Here is a 22329-nt window from a genome sequence, read left to right as displayed (position 1 = left end):
CAATAATAAATTTTTGAGTGAATACCCTAATGGGAATCGTGTTCGTAAGCTTACAAATTTTTTAAGATGATTGATGAAGTGGTTAATCAGGTTGGTGAAAAAATGATATCCAAGTTATGACAGACAAATTATGAACCTGATGGAGAGTTGCTGATGGAGAAAAGAATGTGGCTATGAACAATGAATTTTGGAAAAACGTTGACATTTGCTTTAAGTGTGCTCTTCTTTTTATGAAAGTGCTTCGATTAGTTTATTCGATGAGAAGGCGGCCACGGGATTCATTTATAAGAAGATGGATTTTGAAGTACTTGAATATAAAATAATATGTTGTGTATTGATCTAATTCAGAGAGTTACAATATATAGAGACTCTAATGGACTTATATGAAAGGCCCAGACCTAATACAATCAGAATAATTACAGACTCTAATCATATCTAATCAAACTAATCATATCTAATCATATCTAATATATTCTAACACTCCCCCTCAAGCTGGTGCGTATATATTGTGAGCACCAAGCTTGTCACAAATGTATTGAACCCGAGGACCTCTAAGAGCTTTAGTGAAGACATCCGCTAGTTGATTAGAGGAGTTGACGAAAGCAGTCTTGATTTCTCCTGATTGAATCTTTTCTCGAATGAAGTGACAATCAATCTCTATATGTTTGGTCCTCTCATGAAAGACAGGATTAGAGGATATATGTAGCGCAACTTGATTATCACAGAAGAGTGTCATGGGTTGTTTCTGTTCACAAAGATGAAGCTCCTGAATCAACTGCTTTAACCAGATTAACTCACAGGTAGTATTTGCCATTGCACGATACTCAGCTTCTGCACTAGACCGAGCAACTACAGGTTGTTTCTTGCTCTTCCACGAAATTAAGTTTCCTCCAAAGAAGACACAATAGCCGGAAGTAGAGCGCCTGTCCGAGGGTGATCCTGCCCAATCAGCATCTGAATAACCACAAATTTCTGTATTTCCCTGATCTGAATACAGCAAACCTTTTCCTAGTGCTCCTTTGATGTATCGGAGGATCCTCACAGCAGCAACCCAATGTGATTCACAAGGGGAATCAAGGAACTGACTAGCCGTACTAACAGCGAAAGAAATATCTGGCCTAGTCACAGTAAGATAATTGAGCTTCCCAATCAGCCTCCGATAACGTCCAGGATCAGATAACTGCTCCCCCTGTCCGGGTAATAACTTGACATTAGGATCCATGAGTGTATCAATCGGTTTACTCCCCAACATACCAGTTTCTTCGAGGATATCCAAGGCATACTTCCTTTGACAAATAGAAATGCCTTGTCTAGATTGCGCCACCTCAATTCCCAAGAAGTAACGCAGCTTCCCAAGGTCCTTTGTTTGAAATGCACTGAATAAATGCTGTTTTAACTGACGAATTCCGTCTTGATCACTTCCGGTGAGAATGATGTCGTCAACATAGACTAAATAATAGATGCACTTGTCAGGAGATGTAATCCTATAAAATACAGAATGATCAACTTTACTGCGGATTAAGCCAAACGCCTGAACGGCAGAACTGAAGTGACTGAACCATGCTTGAGGAGATTGCTTGAGACCATATAAGGATTTTCGAAAACGAGACACTTTTCCAGACTCCCCCTGAGCAACAAAACCAGGTGGTTGCTCCATGTAAACTTCCTCTTGCAAATCACCATGAAAAAGGCATTTTTGATGTCAAGTTGAAGGAGTGGCCAGTGACGAACAGCAGCAAGGGCAAGAAATAGGCGGACTGACGCCATCTTAGCGACCGGAGAGAATGTATCGCCATAATCAAGGCCAAAGATTTGAGTAAAACCCTTGGCAACTAGGCGTGCCTTGAGTCGATCAACATGACCATCAGGTCCAACTTTTACAGTAAACACCCAGCGACAACCAACTATAGACTTCTCTGGAGGAGCAGAAACAAGGTCCCAAGTGCCATTGGAATGAAGTGCAATCATCTCATCAAGCATCGCTTGGCGCCACCCTGGATGGGAAAGTGCTTCACCTGTGGTTTTAGGAATAGAAATAGAAGAAAGACTAGAAACAAAGGTGAAATGAGGTGAAGAAAGACGGTCATAGCTCAAAAAGGTATAAAGAGGATAAGGGTTACGAGTAGTACGTGTACCTTTTCTTTGAGCAATATGAAGAGCCTCTGGTGAAGGATCCGGAGGGGAAGAATCAACTGCAGGGGGGCAATGAGTCAGCAGGAGTTGAGTCGACAGGAGGCACAGTTTTACGACGCTGATAAGTGAGAAATGGACGGTCCGCAGGAATTGAAGCAATAGGTTGCTTATCTGGAATAGAAGTACCTGCAGCTGACAAAGACAAGTCAAGAAAAGGGACATGAAGAACATAATCAACCTGTGACAACTGAGATGGGATAGAATGAAAGGGTTGTTGATCAAGAAAAGTGACATCAGCGGAAACTAAGTAACGCTTAAGATCTGGAGAATAACAACGATAACACTTTTGAAGACGAGAATAACCAAGAAAAATACATTTAAAGGCTTTGGATGTTAACTTGTCCTTACCAGGGGTGAGATCATGAACAAAACAGGTACAACCAAAGACATGTGGGGATAGAGGATAGAGAGGAACATCTGGAAGCAATAAGTGATAAGGAATGTCATTATCAAGCACAGATGAAGGCATACGGTTGATGAGAAAAGAAGAGGCAAGGACTGCATCGGCCCAGAAGTGAAGAGGAACACACATGTGAATAAGAAGAGTCCGTGCAGTCTCAATGAGGTGTCTATTCTTACGTTCAGCTACTCCATTTTGTTGTGGAGTGTGAGGACAAGTAGTTTGGTGTAAAGTACCCTGTTTGGCTAAGAAATTAGAAAAGTCCACAGAAACATATTCCTTAGCATTATCACTACGTAAAATACGAACAGAGGCACCAAATTGAATATGAATTTCAGCAGAAAATTTTTGATAAATAGAAAACTACTCAGAACGGTTTTTCATTAAAGAGATCCAAGTACAACAAGAAAAATCATCAATAAAGGTAACAAAATACCGAAAACCTAAAACATACACACTACGACTAGGACCCCAAATATCTGAATGAATAATTGAAAAAGGAGCATCAGCTCGTTTATTGACTCGATTAGCGAAGGAGGAGCGTATGTGCTTTCCTTGCTGACATGACTGACAATCTAAAGTCTGAAGACCGGACAAAAGAGGAACCATCTTCTGTAACTTGGAAAGACTAGGATGCCCGAGGCGACTATGGATGAGTTGTGGAGATTCTGTGAGAGAACAAGCAACGGAAGGACTCGGCACAACCAGGTAGAACAGACCCCGTGACTCACGGCCCACTCCAATCGTCTTCCCCGTACCCGGATCCTGCACAGAAACAGAATGATTTGAGAAAGTGACAATACAGTTAAGAGAGTTGATCAATTTACTAACAGATATTAAATTGTAAGGGATGTTAGGAATGTAATAGACAGATGTTAAGGTCAATGAAGAGGTTGGACAGATTGGTCCAATTCCATGAACAGGAGCCTTAGTGCCATCAGCAAGGGTAAAAGAGGGTAAGCTATCAGAATATGTAAGGGATGAAAAGGGTACCTTATTACCACAGAGGTGATCAGTAGCACCTGAGTCAAATATCCAAGGGCCAAGTGATGCAGAATGAGAAACACAAGCAACGGGATTACCAGTTTTTGAAGCAGAGGCCTGAGACTGAGGAGAGACCTTTCTGAGAAGAGTCTGGAATGCTGCATAGTCTTCAGAGGAGAGAGAGACTGTACCATTTGAAGCAAAATCCGATTGAGCTATATTAGCAGCATAAGAAGGTCGTAGGTGAGGGTACTTTGTGTAGCAACGTTCCTCATAATGACCAAGTTGCTGACAGTAATTACAACGAGGTCGCTGAACACATCCGACTAGGCCTTCTGGGTCACGCCCTCCTGGGGCTCCTGGAGCACGTCCTCCCGGGCCTCTACCACGACCACGTCCACCTCCAATGTTCCCGCGAAAGTCAGTACGGGAAACTAGAGCAGTAGAATCAACAGCAGAAGATGATGCAGGAGCAGATTTCTTATTCAGATTCAGAAGACGCTGATACGTCATTGAAAGATCAGGCTCCCCACTAGTCAAGATAGTATCCCGAACATTATCATATTCTTCAGGGAGGCCAGACAGTGTGGCAACCATAAAGAGGCGTTCCACCTGTTTCCGATATGCAGTAGCATCAGTAGGGTAAGGTAACATATCCAAATATGCCTGCATCAAAGATCGACTCTTGCCAACATATGTCTCCATCTGAACGTCAGATGATTTGCTCAGTTCCATAAACTGAGAGATGATGAAATAGAGCTGCTGAACATCATTAGTATAGAGGTTTTTTGCTTCCTGCCACACTTCAGTACAAGTTTGAAATGAATAGAAGATGTCCAAGACAACTGGATCAATAGATTGCCAGAGGATGCTCAGAAGCTGGTTGTCTATCTTTTCTCAATCAGACTTTTCCTCCTTAGGAACATCAGTAGACTTAGTCGTGAGGTGGCTCCCATGTCCTTGTCCAAAGAACCAAACTCGAACAGAGGTGGCCCAGTTCTTGTAATTAACAGAACCCTTCAATTTTGAAGAGGTAATGGACCCAACATTGGTAGAGATGATATTGGGAGAACTTTTGACAGGAGGAGGTGGAGAATTGACCTCCGAATGAACAGAACCATTTGCTGCCATAATAAGAAATCAGAAAGATATAAACCGAGTAAATAGGAACGAACCTGATCACTGATCAAGGGGTGCGCGCAAAAAGTCAGACCGACACCAAAACAACCACAGATCCAGAAAGAGCAGGAGAAGGCGAGCTTCTCTGTCCAAGACCGGCCGGAAAAAGCCGTCGGAAAAGGGCTCACGCGCCGGCAGAAGGTGGCGCGTGAGGCCCACGCGCAGAGGAGCTTGGAGGCGCGTGAGAGGTGCATTGCTGACCGGACCTCCACAGACCTGGTCGCCGGGAAGAGACGGTCCTGATCGCGTGAAGTTTGGTCGGAAAATTCGCCAGAAAAAGTCTCCGGTGGCCTGAACAGTGATTCTGGTGGCGGGCGGTGGTTCCGGTGACCGTCGGAGGTGCTGACGCGTTTGGAAAAATTACTCAGAGGCTGTTTACAGCCTTAGATGGCTTGCTGGAAGGACGCACGGCAAGAAAGAGGACTCCTAAGCAGTGGGCTTAGGTTTTAAAGCAAAAACAAGGTTTCTAAGCAGAAGCGAGGGTCCCCAGAACGAAAGAGCTCTGGTACCAACTTGAATATAAAATAATATGTTGTGTATTGATCTAATTCAGAGGGTTACAATATATAGACTCTAATGGGCTTATATGAAAGGTCCAGACCTAATACAATCAGAATAATTACAGATTCTAATCATATCTAATCATACTAATCATATCTAATCATATCTAATATATTCTAACAGAAGTATTGGACACCTTGTGCACCACATTGCATTGACTTGATGTTAGAAAATTTAGCGAGGGTATCGGTTCATCAAGAAACAATTCCTAAGGGGGAAAGTTGCAACTTATTTATATTCAATGACTTCTCTCATTTCGTTATTGCAGAGCTTCACCAAAGGCAAAGATTTGATTAGACCCATCATGACTCGCTTTGCCACATCTTACTTGGCTTTAGAATGCCTTCATGAGAACAAACTTCCCCGGATAAGAATGTTCAAAGCTTATAGAAGATGTGGCTATGAACAAAGAGTTTTGGAAAAACGTTGACATTTGCTTTAAGTGTGCTCTTCTTTTTATGAAAGTGCTTCGATTAGTTTATTCGATGAGAAAGCGGCCATGGGATTCATTGATGAGAAGATGGATTTGGCTAAAGAGAAAATTCAATAAGCCCTCAATAATGTCCAAAAATTATAATTGATCAAGTTTTATTTTAATTGAAAATTTGTAAAAAAAATTATTCTTTGTTTCAAAACTAATTCAATTTTTTTCATTATTTAGTTATAAGCTGATATAGGATGTCATTGATGAAAGATGAGACAAGAAACTCCATAGGCCTTCACATGCTACAGGCTATTACCATAACCCCAAACATCATTATTCTCCTTTATTTGAAATTGATCTTGAAGTAAAACTAGGAGTATATGATTGTTATCCAAAGGATGGGAGGGAGTATTGATGATGCAAGTAAGATTAATAAGCAACTTGAAAAATTCAAGTATTGAATGGGTATTTTAAGGCACTAGAAGGGAGTTGAGTCCAAAACTCCAGCAACATGGTGGGAATCTTACGGGGATAAAAGTTTCAAAGCTCAAAAGATTGTTTGTGCTAAGCTTGACATGCAATTCCTTTAGGTGTGAGAAAAATTGGAGTGCCTTTGAGATGGTATAATTTGATCAATTTCAATAATACTAAGTATGAACTATATTTCATATCAAACATATGATATGAGTTGTGTATTAATTGCTTTGTATTTGTTTAGGTCCACACAAAGAAAAGAAATCGTTTGAAGCATGAATGATGTTTTTGTGATAGTTGATAACAAAATTGGCCAAGAAGAAATCTAGACAATCTATTGAATATAATTTTGATGATGATTTGGAAGATGTAAAAGTAGACGACTTTGAATTGGATGCTCCAAATGAAGAAGACTTGAATGAAATTATAACCAAAGCCTATATATCAAAGTTGTTTCCATGCAAACAATCACTACAGAACAGAGACTGCATTATATATACTATTTAGGTAGATCATCAGTTCATCACGCCTTTGTCTTTTTGTGTATCTAGCCTGCGAGTTTAGGGTGCATATTTTGGTTGAGATAAGAAAAATAGAGGAATTTATTCCCCGCATTACTTGTCTGCGTTTCTACTATTGTTGACCTTTCTTGCTATTACCTACACTTTTTTATCTAGGTATGATTGGGGTGTTCATATTTCAAAGCACTCTTCTCACTAGTGAGTCTAGTCCTCGCCTCTGCACTCTCAAAATTCTTGGGATTCTCCGGGATCACAAAATCACATATTCTATTAACCAAAATCACAAGCAAGAAGTTGTCTAAGAGAGAAAAGAATGTTGTCTAACTTAACAAATTACTTATGTAGTACAAACAGAAAGCTTACCACCGGTGTCTCCTTCAAATCCTTCAAGCAAGAAGTACTCTATGGTTGCATAAATAGTGGTCTTGTAACACCCGGCACATGCTCCTTTTAACACTTTAACTTTTTGTCCCCGCTTCCAATACTTTTCCCTTCTCTTCAGAACCTGATGAACTCTAATAACTGCATATTGACAAGGAAAAAGATGATCAAATAAAAGTGGATATGATTTTGTTCAATAGAAACAAAAATAACATACGATGGCATTTTTATTTCGAGAGACTACACAAAAGTGAACTTTTGTTATGTCAATATCACAAGTTTAGTGTATAAGAGGATCAACAAGGTTTTTTTTTCTTAAGATTGAGGACGGACTAGGGAGACTAGGACTTCCTCTAAGTTAGAAAAGGAAAAGGACAACTTGGTTTCCTTCAAAACTTTGAATTGCTCCACTGCAAAGGAGCATTTGTCCATTTTCTATTTCTTTATATTTTTTTTTTTGGGGGGGGGGGGGGGGGGAGGGGGGAGGAGGGGAGGATATCAAAATCTGGTTAGTCCTCCACACATACCATCTGAAGAGATACAAAGTGCCTTTTTGTTTGTAGGACTGACGATGATAGTTGGTTGATCCTCACCAGAATCAGCTTCTTCATCATACTGATCATGCATTTGTAATATCCACTCCTGGTACTCCTTTTCTAACTGTAAAGGAGTTAATACTTTTGTATTCTTTCTAATTTCAACAATAACATCTGTTGATTTTAAATAATCGATGAGTTGGATAATATCTAATAATCATGACAATGAAGTTAAAACAGTATCATAGGAATCAAAACCAAGAAAGTACCCTTCTCTTTGTCAGAGGCCTTATTGCCTAAGTTCTTCAAAGTAGTGGTAAAAGGATTATGGTGTGCTAGATCAGTCTGAAAAGTCAAGAGTTAGTTGTTGATCATTAAATTAGAAAGAAAATAAAGGTCAAGATCAATTTTGTATGCATACATAGTCAATCCTATTCAACAAAGGGAAGAGCAGATTCATTTTTCAATTTCCAATTATATATAGTTAAATAGTGTTTTGAATTTTACTCTCGCATAAAAAAATATGTGCACTTGGGCTTTCTTAAGCCGAACATACAAATGTCTTTATACTTATATCACGTAACAGTAACCAATATAAAAACAAAAAAATTGTAAGTCATTACTATAATGGAAGCTAACACAACCAACAGTTTTCCATATGCAGAGTTAATTGGTTCTTGAACTATATATTTTGCTTGCTACATAATGTAACAACTTACCAAGCCAAATGAATATCTATGAACAAATTCATCTTAGTATTGAAGCTTAATGTGACAACAGAATCAATTAATTCGGGAATTCGTATGAAACAGTAACTTGTTTTCATTCAAAACTCATCACTAGTATGGATTTACAATAAAATAAGGAAATACATCAAGGTTTTATAATAAAGTAAGGAAGTACATCAGAATTTGATGTTCACAAATTGAAAAAAAAGAAAAGAAAGTAAAGGTAAATAGATCAAGAGAAGTTTGAGAGCCTCTGATCTCTCCAAAGTCCAAGTCCCAAATGTGCCAAAAGATGCTCCCCCATTCCATACGTGTTCCTTTTAACTTCACTCCCTTTACCTACTTTTTCAATTTCCCACCACTTGATGATTCAGCAGCTGAGTCATCACTGAGGCTGTTAAGTGAGTGTAATTCCTTGAAACGATTCATATGGTAAGTCTTAAATTAAGGGGAATCGTATTAATACCCCCCTCCCAAAATTCAAGCACCTTCTCCTCAAGGTAGAAAGAGGGAATTGTTGATGCAACAAATAAGATTCCTTCCAAAAATCCTCAAAAAGGAGCAAGTCTTTTCACCTCATCAAAACTTCCACAGAATCGCTTGTTTTTCTCCACTTAAAGACTTTGGTAGATGTCACTTGAAACTCAAACTCCTACTACCTCATTGGAGGCAAAGGTTGGACCTGATCAGAAACCTAAACTACCTTTTTCAACAAAGAAACATGAAATATAGGATGAATAAGACAATAGAGGGTAAGTCTATCTATATGCTACAAATCCCACCCATTCTAACACTTTGTAAGGGCCATAATAACGCGGGCCGAGATTTTCATTAATTCTTCTAGCTACGGTTGTAAGCATGTATGGTTGAATTTGCAAATTCACCATATCATTTACCTCCAACTAGATATCTCTTCTATACTTATTGGCCTAAACCTTCATTTGGTTTTGGGATTTCGTCAAGTTTTGCTACAGTTTTTGCAAGATAAGGTCATTGTTTTGCTGAAACTTCTCTACTTCTGCTACCATGGCAACATGTCCTACTCAAAAGACCAATGGAGGATCAGTCCCATAGAGTGCCTTAAAGGGCATGATACCTGAGGATGACTTGTACATGGTATTATACCAGTACTCTGCCCAATGCAAACAACGAGGCCCTTGTTTTGGCTTAGGATGGCAAGAACACCTGATATAGGTTTCCAGGCATTTATTGACAACTTTCGTTTATCAGTTGGATTGGGAGGATATGTTGTACTAAATTTAAATAAGGTCTCAGCCTGTTCAAAAAGTTCTACCTAGAAATGGCTAAGGAACACCAAGTCTCTATCAGAGACAAAGCATTGGGGAAGCCATGTAATTTGACAATATTGGAAATAAAAATCAATCACCTCTTAGGCATTTTAAGGGTGATAAAGTGGCATAAAATGGACATATTTTGTGAGCCTGTCTACCACCACCAAGATTGTATCATATCCACATGCCTTAGACAGTCCCCCTATGAAATCCAGGGAGATATCAGACCATGCCTAATTTGGAATTGGAAGAGGTTGCAAAGGTCCAGCATGCGACAGATTCAAAGCTTTATTCTTTGACAAACCACACAACTGGCTACATAAGCTTGTATGGTTTTTTTCATCCTTTCCCAGTAAACCAGATTGGAAATTCTTTTGAAGGTTCTGAAGAATCCAAAGTGTCCTCCACAAAAAGGTGTCATTAAACTCCAAAAGTAACAATGTAATTAGTTTGGATTCCTTTAGAACCACCAGATTATCATTGCACAACGATTTCCCTTCTAGGAAGGGTTGATGGCTGGAAAGAGCATTTAATATATCAAGTATAAATTGCCTCAACTTGGGATCTTCCTTCTATTCCTCTTCAATTTGTTCTATCACGGGTAGCTTAACCATTGAAATAGAAAGTTGTTGCATTCTACGCAAGAGAGAGAGTCAGTCCCGACATTATCTTGGCCAGGATGATATTGCACTTCAAAATCAAAGCCCATTAGCTTGGATATCCATTTTTGTCGCTCTGGATGATTGGAACATGGAAGGGATATTATTATTTGTAACCTGAAAAGAATTACAAGGTATTCGTAATGCCTTTCATGGGTCATGAAAGCAGTCTTTCAATATCCTCCCCTTTTATCCAGATTTCAAATCTAAATTTGAAAAAAATACTAGACCCTCCAATCTCATCTATCAATTCATCAATAATAGGCATCGAAAATATGTCAGGCACTGTAATCTTATTTAGCTTTCTTTAATCAACACAAACAACTGGACTAGAATAAGTGCTCACACTAGGTAGGATTAATCTAGAATTCAATAATTCAACTATATTTTTTCAATTTCTTCTTTTTGGTGAAAAGGTACCTTCAAGGCTTAATATTAGGAACCTTACAGCCAGCCTTGAGGACAATGGCGTGATCATGACTACGCTTAGAAGGTCCCCCAGATGGTGTCACAAATATATCCTCAAACTCCCTTAGTAGTTGTTCTAGCTCTTCCCAATGACTCTAGCTTCCTGGGTCCCAAGGAACCTCCCTTGAAGAGTGCAAGAAGAACCTTTGCCCATCATCTCTGATTTCCTTTACCACTGATTCGAATAATGCTTCCAATTAGGGAAGCTTGGGCTTAACTCTAATGAGGACTTTTTGTCCCTCTTGTTTGAAAGTTGAAACCCAATATCAAATCGCAAAAGTTAGCTGTAAAGTTGCCAAAACCTTGCAGCCAATTCAACCTAAGTACCACGTCCACACCAACAAGGCTGAAAAGGAATAATTCTTGTACCACTACTACTTCCTGAACTAGAATCTCAACCCCACGTCAGACCCCACTGCATTTCAGACAATCCTCATTGCCTACTTTAACTTGGTAATTGGGAGTAGCCTCCACCCTTAGTTGAAGTTGCTCAGCCATATCTTATTTGATGAAATTATGAGATGTGCCACTTCTATGAGCACAACCATATTCCTACCTTCAACCTCTCCCCAAACGCACATGGTTTGGCTCGTAATCAAGCCCAACAGACACTGTGAAGGAAGTTGCAACATCACTTCTTCACCATTGTTTCCATAATCACCTTCTGCTATGGTCTTTGAGGTTTGCATGTCGTCTTCTCTAACATCTTCCTCCATAATGAGAAGATTCAGTTATTTCACACAACAACGGTGGCCTAGGTTCCACCGTTCCTCGCAATGGAGCACAACCCTTTACGAGACCGGTCCTGCAACTCCGCTTGAGATAGGTTCTAGTTCTAGTCTGGTTCTTTTTACGGGCATGACTCTCAGTTTGACGTTGCAAAGGATTGGCCGGATCAAGGTTCATTAGTGTGATTGGCTGGATTCTCGAAGGTCCTTGCATGGCAGAAGCTGCGTTAAAGAGTTATTTTGGTTTGCCCCAACCCGTGAGTTAAGTTAACCCGAATTAGTTTGACAAAAAAAAAAAAAAGGTTCCATGAAATTGGGCTCCCCTATTGGATCCCCTTGAGCTTGTAATTTTTGTTCCTCCTAGACCTTCTATAGCACAAGCCCAGTTGTGCCTCTCAATGCGTTGGGCATTTTTCATCATCGTCGGCAATGAGTCCAATGGAAGAACCAAGAGCTCCTCCCTGATGCAACTCGTCAAGCCATTCAACCAAATTGTGAGCTACCCTGATTCTCTCGAAATCACGATGATAATCATGCATGCTCCTATTTTAATGAAGGATTAGCATTTCATAGAGTGAGTTTCCTTCTAAGTCTAGTTGGAACCGGCTTAAGACCTCAAGGCAAAATGATCCCCAAGTAGCCTGAACAGTATTCCGTTCCCACCACCTGAACCAATGGAGGGATTCTCCTTCCAAAATGATCACAATAGCACGTAATTTCTCCCTATCATCCATATGGTTCACTTCGTAGTACCTGTCGACTCGATTCAACCAATCATAAACATTCATCTCTGTTTTCTTAGCCTTAAATCCCATCTTCTGATCCAAATGAATCCCCACTCCTTCGTTCCTCTTTTCCTCTGTGTGAACGGCTAGCAGATTTTTGTTTGTTCCTATCGACAGCGAGCTCTTGAAGCGTTTGAAGAACATCAGCCAATCCAGCCTCCACTCTCTGTATTGCCTCCTTAGTCCTCCAATACAAGTTTCCATAGCCTCCATTATGTGGTCCATCGTTCGTGTCACCACCATGTAACTAGTTTCATTCAGAACTCAATAGGGATATGCATCAAGGGTTTACAATTAAGTAAGGAAGAACATCACAATTTGATGTTCACAAATTGGAGGAAAAAAGAAGAAGAAAGTAAAGGTAGATTCAGAGGATTTAGAGAGCCTCTCATCTCTACGAAGGCTAAGTCTCAAATGTGTCATAAGATGCTCCCTCGTTCCATATGTGTTCCTTTTAACTCCAACCCCTCTAACCGTTTTTCCAATTTACCACCATTGGATGATTCAGCAGCTAAGTCATCATTGAGTTTGTTCAGTAAGTGTAATTACCTAAAAATCCTATGGTAAGTCTTAAATTTAGGGGGAGTTGTATCACTCAAGAATTAAAATCTCAAAGTAATAACAAATGTAATACCACAGAATAAAAGCAAACATAATTGATATAAAGAAAGGTTCAGTTCAAGCACGTCATAATAGCTCACGTAGCTCCTGTTACACTTTTAGTTGGCAATAAAACATATAATGATTGTGATAGGCCCACGGGTAGTTAGTTAGCATAGATCTGTTTGGGCGGGTAAAATAATTTAACAGGTAGATTCAAAAATAAAAACAAAGGTCAAAATAGTAAAGGACACATAATAGCACATTTATTTAGTAATATGTTCAAGTATGGCAAGCCTAACCTTGGACAGTGTTGGCTTAAAACCAGCATCAGTTTCTGCAAATTAGAACGTCAAACTCGAGACCGAGCAAAGAAACAAATAGTAATTACGAAAGTAAGAGGGAACATATCGTGACTATGGTATACCAATGAAGCATTTCACCCTTAACGAACATCTCTTCAATATGTTAGCCTTGTTTCCCTTTTTGTTTCTTAAGTCCATAAATGGAAGGAAAGTCTGGCAAAATATAAATAAAATAAAAAAATGCAAGTCAATAGCAATCATTGAAAAAATATGATTAAAAGATAAAATAACTATAAGACGAAAGTCTAATGAATGCCAGAATAGTTAATTTATATAAACTAAAAGTAAAATGAAACATATTAAAGACCTGGCCAGCATATAGAATTATTATAATTTCTGATTGCATTCATTGTATGTATATGATCAAACCTCCTCTTATCCCTCTATATCTAAGCCTGCTGGCTGTCGATGTCATGATTGGTGTCCAATACTAAGATAATGTAGCCCAAATTTAATAAAAAGAAGGCTTATTCAAAAGCTTAAGTTTATACCAACCATAAGTAAGATTTTTTGTGTAGTCTAATTTTTCCCTCATGTGAGCTGACAGATAAAACCCAACATACAAACTGGTTTGAAACAAGCCGTGTTTTAAACTTAGGAGCAGCTACTTAGATTGAAAATTTATTAGAACCAAATAAAAATTCAGCCAAAGGGAAATTTCATGCTAGTGTGGTTACATCAGAAAGTAGGTTACGTAAGGCACTGCAAATTGACGCATGATATATACACTGAGATATCAATAAAAAACAGTTTCAAAACAGAAATGCATTTTAGAGCATGAACTGTAAGTGATGGTAACCGTTCAAATTACAGGGAAAAGAAGAAAATCAGAAAAGAGAAATAGGACATACAATTAATTGTCATGTTGGTTTAATGAGGTAAAGTATAAGAATACTCTCATTTATACTCATATATGAGTTAAAGTATAAGAATAGTACCAGCCCAGTTCATTAATACAGTATATTTATACCACATTGGCAAAATTTGAAAGCACACACAAAAAAAGGGAATTCTCCTATAATGTTTCCTCAAATGCACCCCTAAAGCTGGGATCGTATCATCTTCATTCAGATTTCATGACAAAGAAATCATACAGCTTTCATAAGGAAACAGCTACTAAAACCTTAGTGCAAGGGCAATTATCTATACAATTTATAAGCCAAGGTTCGAATTTTTACCCATCGAGCATCTGGAAGTAGACGACCAAGCCGCCTAATAGATACTCGACTAAAGCCTTGGAAGTTTTCTCTTCTTACAAAACCATCAGCCATTAGCTTTTCCAAAACCTTCTCAATATTCTCCTTTCCCTGTAACATAAAAATATTCATTTAATTGGTCTAGAACATGAGATCTAGGATAGACTTGTACTGTATACTATGTTCGTTACCTCTGTGAATGGGAAATATAGAAACCTCAAGCGTGCATTTGCTTCTTGGAATTCTCTTGAACCTGAAATATAGTTACCCTCGTAGAAGTAGACATTCAAATTTCTGTGCAGTTAATTATATAAAATGATTAAACGTATTAACATATTAGACACATGATATAGCATTACCATATATCATACACTAAACATTGCTAGAGAGAACTAGTGTTCATTAAGATAAGAAAAGGTTACCTGCACTTTTGATGCCATCATGGTCGGGTACTAAGGAAAGATGAAGCTGTAAAACAAACTCAGGGCCATTGCAAGAATGCAAATTGGTGATTGCAACCTCTCCACCTTGAATCTCAGTCAAATCAACCTCATTGACCTATAAAAGAACAAATTTCACAGCAATACCGCATAATATTTCATTAATATGCTTTTCACATTTCAAGAAAAATAATAACATTTTTTTCCTTGAACAAATTGAAAGTAACATCTATAAATTTGATTGAAGTGTAAGACAAAATTCTTCAGCAAATCTTAGTTGAGACAGTAAAATTATGTTTTAATATGAAAGCTGCTAGGCTCATAGCCTCGTACAAAAGAAAAATAAGCTAAGAAAAAGCAAAAGGAAAAAAAAGTGTTGATTATGATTTGACGTGATGCAGTAATACTTATTGGATTACATCTCTCTCTTTTTCAATACAATTTGGTAATACTTATCGGATACTTCAGTGTAAATGTACAACCGTCCATAGCTATAATAGTATTCATGAACTAGTGAAAATGTAATGCTAGTGCGAGAACCTGAAACTCTGTTGGGGTAATAGTCTTCCCTTCGTCAGACATGTCATCACTCTGCATGAATGAAATAATTCATACTGGATATATTCAATTCAATGAAGAACAATATTTTGCCAAAAACACTTTTGAAGAGAAGAAATTTTTTTATCTATGGCAAATTCACAATCATATATGCTAGCACTGTCACTGTCATATCACCATATCAACTTAATTGTTCCTTCTTTTCTTAAAAAAAAATGATGAATTCTGAAACCAGTTTTACTAGCACGCAATCAGGTATTACTAATGTTTGGGAGTTTAACAATTTGATGGGACGAGAAAGAAACTCTAGGAAATAGGTTTCCTCTCTATTCCCCTCAAAGGCCCAGTTTGTGCTCCCAAATTCAGGTGGAGTGAGCGAAACCAAAATATTATAAATGTATAAATATAATATACCAAATATAAGTTTTTTTGAAGATTAATAAATCAATTCGACGGCTTAGCTCAAGGAATGGTACTAAGGTGAAAATTGCTTGATTGCGCATTGAGCTCCAGAAATTGCTTGCTCGGCTCTTTACTCCTCATCTTTTGTCAACAAGCATTCGATGATTTCATGATAATTGCTTGAAATATTCTACTTCTTGACCTGACGTGGGGATTTTAGGTTGCAAGTGCATATTGTTACTTAGGCATTTGATTTATGGCTTGGTTTCCTTTTGGATTGATGATAAGATCAGTGTTTGGGTATTTGAGATAATTTATGAATTGAAATATCATAGCTACTTGATATATAACATTACAAAGACATGGCTTTTTACTTCATCAGGATGTTCGAAGATTTATCGGTCATTTGAAATGCATAGGTGTAAAGAACCAATTCAACCCAAAAACTTAAGCTGTTGGCCTCACACGAGAGCCCACTGGCCTGGAAGGATGGACAATGCACCGGCCCACTTACCTGTGCGAAGAAAGAAATTCCACTAGAAAGAAAGTGGGGGGCGATGAGGATCGAACCCGGGACACGAGGCTCTAATACCATATAAAGAACCAATTCAACCCAAAAGCTTAAGTTGTTGGGTGAGGCTACATTAATGGTTTTATATATCTCAACAATAGGGGAATGTAAACACGTGATGTAACAAGCTACCCTCCGAACAATTAAGTTTTCGTCACTTACGATCATTTTACTTTTGCATATAAATTGAATATAAGGGGATTCAGAATGAACTCTCCTGTATGGAACTCATCATTGACATGGAATTGTTTATGACAAAATTACTCTCGACTAAATTAAAATTTAGTAAGGATTTTTACATCTTTATTACTTGTTTGTTGAAGGTTTGGTTTCTTAAAAATATAAGTGACAAAAATAACAAAAGAACTACTAAAAGGACAATTTGGAAGTTGAAAATGGGTAGTCTTGATGGTTCATAGGTTCATTGAAGTTGCTATATTATTGAGTCCCCAAGATGACCTTGGAAGAAGGCTTTCACAACAAGAATGGCAAGAGATTATTTTTCTGTTCGAATGAGTTACATTGACAATTGTTAGATTCATGAAGCTCGTGACTAAATCTAAGATATTCCACAATTTTATGCAGATAATGAAAGTTTTCTGATCATGAACTGACAAATGACGAGTTTGACTATGTCAATCTACAAATGGCCACATATGTCGTGTCAAGAATGACGAATCATATTGTTATCCAGCTGCTCATCGGATGTGTTGAATATCATAGATACAAGAGGAAATGATAGTAATCCTTGTTGTATTAAACTACACAACATTGGTGCTATTATATAGCAAACCAATTGAAGAATACAAAGAGACAGACTCAATGTGGGACTTCTACACTATTAACACTAACACTCTTAACACTCCCCCTCAAGCTGTAGCATATAGATCATATGCTACAAGCTTGATACATAAATAATACTCCCATTAGGAACCAAAAACAACAATGCTACATCAACGAAATGAAATGACTAAGTACAACAAATCAACTGGAATGGCCATCAGTGTGAAGAGCTGATAAAGAGACAGTGCTGGAATGGACATCAGAGCATGGATGGTGCCGGAATTATCATCGGCAAAGACAACTGAGCTGACCAGGACATCAGCATCAAGATCCCTCTCAGACATTTCATTTAACAGTTGGTGAGCAGCCGTGGTTTCCCCTTGACTATGCTACAAGCTTATTACAAGAAAGACCAAGTAACATAACATCAAAATAAATCTCCTAAATGAGAAACCAAAAATCAACAATGTGCTAAAAATGGCGTCGAAATGAACATCAACATGGAAGATGTCGGAATGATCATCAGCAAAGACAATTGTGCTGGAATGACCATCAGCAACATGGACGATGCTCCCCCTCAAGAGGAACTTCTAAACAGTGCCGGAATTATCATCGGCAAAGACAATTGTGCTGGAATGACCATCAGCAACATGGACAGTGCTCCCCCTCAAGAGGAACTTCTAAACTACCGGAATTATCATCGGCAAAGACAATTGTGCTGGAATGACCATCAGCAACATGGACAGTGCTCCCCCTCAAGAGGAACTTCTAAACAGTGCCGGAATTATCATCGGCAAAGACAATTTGTGCTGGAATGACCATCAGCAACATGGACAGTGCTCTCCCTCAAGAGGAACTTCTAAACTACCGGAATTATCATCGGCAAAGACAATTGTACTGGAATGACCATCAGCAACATGGACAGTGCTCCCCTCAAGAGGAACTTCTAAACAGTGCCGGAATTATCATCGGCAAAGACAATTTGTGCTGGAATGACCATCAGCAACATGGACAGTGCTCCCCCTCAAGAGGAACTTCTAAACAGTGCCGGAATTATCATCGGCAAAGACAATTGTGCTGGAATGACCATCAGCAACATGGACAGTGCTCCCCCTCAAGAGGAACTTCAGTGTCGGAATTAACATCAGCGCAGACAACATCAGCAACTTGGACAGTGCTCCCCCTCAAGATGGATGATGAATCGTATAAATACTCCATCTTGGGAAGAAAGAAGATTAAAGAAAAACAAAGCTTCGCGGAATCGGAAAAGTCGCCGGAGACGGCGGTGGGTCGTTGGAAAAGTCTTCGGAGACGGTGGTGGATCGCCGAAAAAGTCGCCGGAAAGTCATCAAAAAAGTCACCGGAAAAGTCGCCGGAGACGGCTGTCAACGGTGGACGACGCGGTCAACGGTGGTCGGTCAACGACAACGGTGGTCAACCCAACAACTTCTCAAGGATCATTCTTTTCTGATGTGACAGATCAGTCTAAGCTGCAGTCACAGAGCATACAAAGAAAAACCCGAAAAAGAAATAGCAACGGGAATCCCTCAAGGAGGGTGATATCTCTCTATAACCATATTGAAATTATGGAAAATAGAACTAAGTTAAACGGATTAAGATTCCTCTTGTTAGGCTCTAGATACCATGTTGAATATCATAGATATAAGAGGAAATAATAGTAATCCTTGTTGTATTAAACTACACAACATTAGTGCTATTATATAGCAAACCAATTGAAGAATACAAAGAGACAGACTCAATGTGGGACTTCTACACTATTAACACTAACACTCTTAACAGGATGGTTGAGCACCAAGTCAATCCTGCCCAAGAAGTTCCAGACTGCTTATTCCGACCTCTCAAGTTACCTGGCCTGCCTAGGGTTCATTGAGTGTGTTGAGATATATAGTCCCACATTGGTTGTATGTGCAACTAATGAGGAGTTTATAAGACCTTAGGCACTCCCACCCTTTGAGCTAGCTTTTGGGGTGGTGACCTCAAGGTTCTTTAACATGGTATCAGAGCCTCGCCGCCCCCCACTTTCTCTTGTGGCGTTTCTTAGCACAGGTAGGCTGAGCCTGTTGCATTGTCCACACTTCAAGCCCAAAGGGCTTTCATGTGAGGGGGCGTGTTGAGATATATAGTCCCACATTGGTTGTATGTGCAACTAATGTGGAGTTTATAAGACCTTAGGCACTCCCACCCTTTGAGCTAGCTTTTGGGGTGGTGACCTCAAGGTTCTTTAACAGAGTGTTTCAAGCAATGGGACATGGCGAGATTTCCTTGAAAGCTGTATAAGACTTCCCAGACCCTTCAACAGGACAAGTGATTTTTTTTTTGGGGCCGCGGGGGTGGGGGGAAGGGGGTTTGGAATATTGTTAGGCACTCCTATATGAGTAAGTGAGGAAGAGAAATTTGAGCCATAACAACAAACTTGGTATGGGAAGAAATGTAATGAAGTTAGAGGCTATGTGCGAAATAAGATATGACCATAGAAGTAGGCAAAAACTGAGTGAGGACCTGAGAAGTTACAGGTCTCCAATGACCAATTGTATCTTTTATTTTTCTGTTATAGGTATTCTAGAAGTCTACCTCTGTTGTAAGGAGCTGATTTCCATGTTTTCTTAAATAAATCTAATTTCCTACTAAAAACTCAAATAGCGACAGGGAGAAAAGGAGCAAGAGGAAGAAACCGTCATCCTCCATTTACAAACATAAAAAGACTACCATACTACTTATTTTTTTGTACATAACATACTATATTTACAATAAGCATCAATATAACAATATATAGAGCAGCAGATTAGATCATTTCAAAAGGCACCTAGAAATAATGTTGAATACCAATTTTTATGTTGACAATAGTAAAAAACAAAACGAACTTCTAAACACTCACACCTAAATTTGAAAAGATAAAGATTTCATCTTATCTGTTAGACTTATTCAATTCATTGGCAGAATCCAAACCTGAATGTAGGGGAAATATATGTCCTTTAGGTGGCACTGGAGTCTACTTATGTCAACATCTTTTACTTTTGGCTCGTAAATGTCAACCTGCAACAGTATCATATAATGTGTTCATGAATAAAATTGAAGATATAACCATTTTGCCCCGTGTAAACATAACATTAGTAGTACGATGGGGAAAAGACTTTTCCAGATGCCTTGATATATAGAATTGGATAAATAAGACAATAACTAGGGCTCAACCAAAAACATAAATACATTAAGAAAATGACAGTGAAGGTGGCAGTAGAAGTAATGGTATAAAGCTCCAATTTCTTGTTCACTATAGAGACAAGCTCGTTTTAGAGGAGTCTTGTCCAATAATAATATGATAGTCTAAATAAAAAATAAAAAAAATATTTTCAGGACAGTTTCAAGATTAAAAAAAAGAGAGAGTAGAAAATTCTCAGCTCAAACACCAATAATAATATGATAGTCTACATAAAAAATAAAATCAGCAAACAAAAGAAAAAATAAACTATCGATCCCAAATGATACATAAATTTAAATGATAAGCACATTTAGCTTATTATAATTACATGGTTTAAGTATTATATGATTAAGTGGTTAAAGACAAACGTCAAATCCACAATGGTGAAAATGAATAAGAGGACTACAATAAGTAAAAGATGATAGATGATATATACCCTTGTAAAGCTTCCATCAGAGTCCCTGATTTCATCCTCTGAGGGATCCCTGATGCCACCATCAGTCTGAATGACAAAAAAAAGATGTTTAGTAAAAGTAACATGCTACTGTCTGTTGAGAGCACAGAAAAATAAGAGAAGAAATGAAGGCGCCAAATGCATTGCTAGGAAAACATACATACCTTCCATGTCATTTTAGAGCTAGATGCACTTAACAAAGCTTCTCTCTCAAGAAACAACATGTAGACTTTCTTGACATGTTTTGTTTTGGAAGAGACTAAAGCACGCCTATAATGTTAAATAACATAAATAAGAGAGAGGGAGTGATAAAGATATACATTTTGAGAATGTACTTGAAACAGAACTAGATAATGGAGATTTTTTAAAGGAAATCGTACCTCCCCAAATGCATAGATGCTATGGGTCCACCATATCCAAACATACCAAAGTAAGGCTGCATAATCCCAAAAAAAGAAAATCATTATGATTAACATTTTGATGCTTCAATGTGCATAATCATCACATACAGCAAAGTATTCTCCAAAAGTTTATATAAGGGAAATAATTCCAGTTACCAAAACATGATTTATGAAGGAAAGCTCTTCTAGCTTAAAAACACTTGCATTGTGAATGCTTGTCAGAACAAGAAAAAAAAAATTGAAGAAAAAAAATGTACAGAAAATTAACAACACCATTAAATATGGAGGTTTTCCTCCAATGGCCTTTGATTTTGACGATCTGTGAAGTGAAGCACCCATCTTTCCCCTGCACAAAACGATGAGAGGAGTCTAAAATCAAGAGAAGACAGTGGAATATTCAGCTAATACAAGTCCTGAATCGTGATGACTAGATTCTCACCCGTCAAATGTGATTTAAATTTTCAGATGGAAGTACAAATTTAGTCAAATAGTCATTTCTTAAGATCAAAAGATAGCAATGTTTGAAAACTGGGTGTAATTTAGGAAACTACTATAATGTGTCAGCAGAATTGCAATTTAGAATTTTTGAAGAATTTTTGCTTTCAAAACATGGATGAATATTTGATTGGTATATATCCAAAGCAATAGCTATGAAACTCGCAGCAAAACATGCCAAGTAACCTTCCAACTGAAAATTGCTTCACATATAAATATCTACGAGCAATTCATTCACTTTTAACCTGTACTTTACCTCCAAATCTTCGGGTTATCAAACCAGACTAAATTGAAACCCCTAAACCTTTTAACTGAAATTATATTCCAGACACCTAGATTTGAATCCTTTTGGCCCTCAACATAAAAAAAAGAGTTTAAATTTGATCAACTATCAGTGTAAACTTATTAAACTATCATTAAGCAAGAATGACAAATCAGTAAAGTAACTAAGTTTTTTCACATGCAATGGAAGTGAATAAAAAATAAATCCTAGCAAAAAAGAATGTTAATTCTTGGTTTTGCATTCAGCTGACA

The 22329-nt window shown here is 38.2% G+C and overlaps 1 protein-coding gene across 1 annotated transcript in view; it reads right to left on the bottom strand.

The window, feature by feature from the left end:
- Nucleotides 1-21646, bottom strand: part of LOC133286688 (uncharacterized) — a gene marked incomplete at its 5' end in the record, with an annotated part of 33719 nt that extends 12073 nt beyond the window's left edge. The window contains 15 exons of the mRNA XM_061484136.1: nucleotides 7100-7258; nucleotides 7645-7827; nucleotides 7923-7998; nucleotides 13216-13250; nucleotides 13341-13431; nucleotides 14457-14585; nucleotides 14666-14727; nucleotides 14897-15032; nucleotides 15455-15505; nucleotides 20111-20126; nucleotides 20185-20282; nucleotides 20882-20947; nucleotides 21064-21169; nucleotides 21280-21335; nucleotides 21574-21646. Of these exons, the coding sequence (XP_061340120.1) occupies nucleotides 7100-7258; nucleotides 7645-7827; nucleotides 7923-7998; nucleotides 13216-13250; nucleotides 13341-13431; nucleotides 14457-14585; nucleotides 14666-14727; nucleotides 14897-15032; nucleotides 15455-15505; nucleotides 20111-20126; nucleotides 20185-20282; nucleotides 20882-20947; nucleotides 21064-21169; nucleotides 21280-21335; nucleotides 21574-21646 (1337 nt within the window). The remainder of the gene's footprint in view (nucleotides 1-7099; nucleotides 7259-7644; nucleotides 7828-7922; nucleotides 7999-13215; nucleotides 13251-13340; nucleotides 13432-14456; nucleotides 14586-14665; nucleotides 14728-14896; nucleotides 15033-15454; nucleotides 15506-20110; nucleotides 20127-20184; nucleotides 20283-20881; nucleotides 20948-21063; nucleotides 21170-21279; nucleotides 21336-21573) is intronic.
- Between the last annotated feature and the right edge of the window lie 683 nt (nucleotides 21647-22329).

This window comes from Gastrolobium bilobum, unplaced genomic scaffold (assembly GCF_033153095.1).
Source record: "Gastrolobium bilobum isolate Gb01-03AN ecotype WA unplaced genomic scaffold, APGP_CSIRO_Gbil_v1 utg102725, whole genome shotgun sequence".
NCBI classification, from domain to species: Eukaryota; Viridiplantae; Streptophyta; class Magnoliopsida; order Fabales; family Fabaceae; genus Gastrolobium; species Gastrolobium bilobum.
Note: the sequence above shows the minus strand (reverse complement) of the source record. Positions and strands in the feature narration are given on the sequence as shown.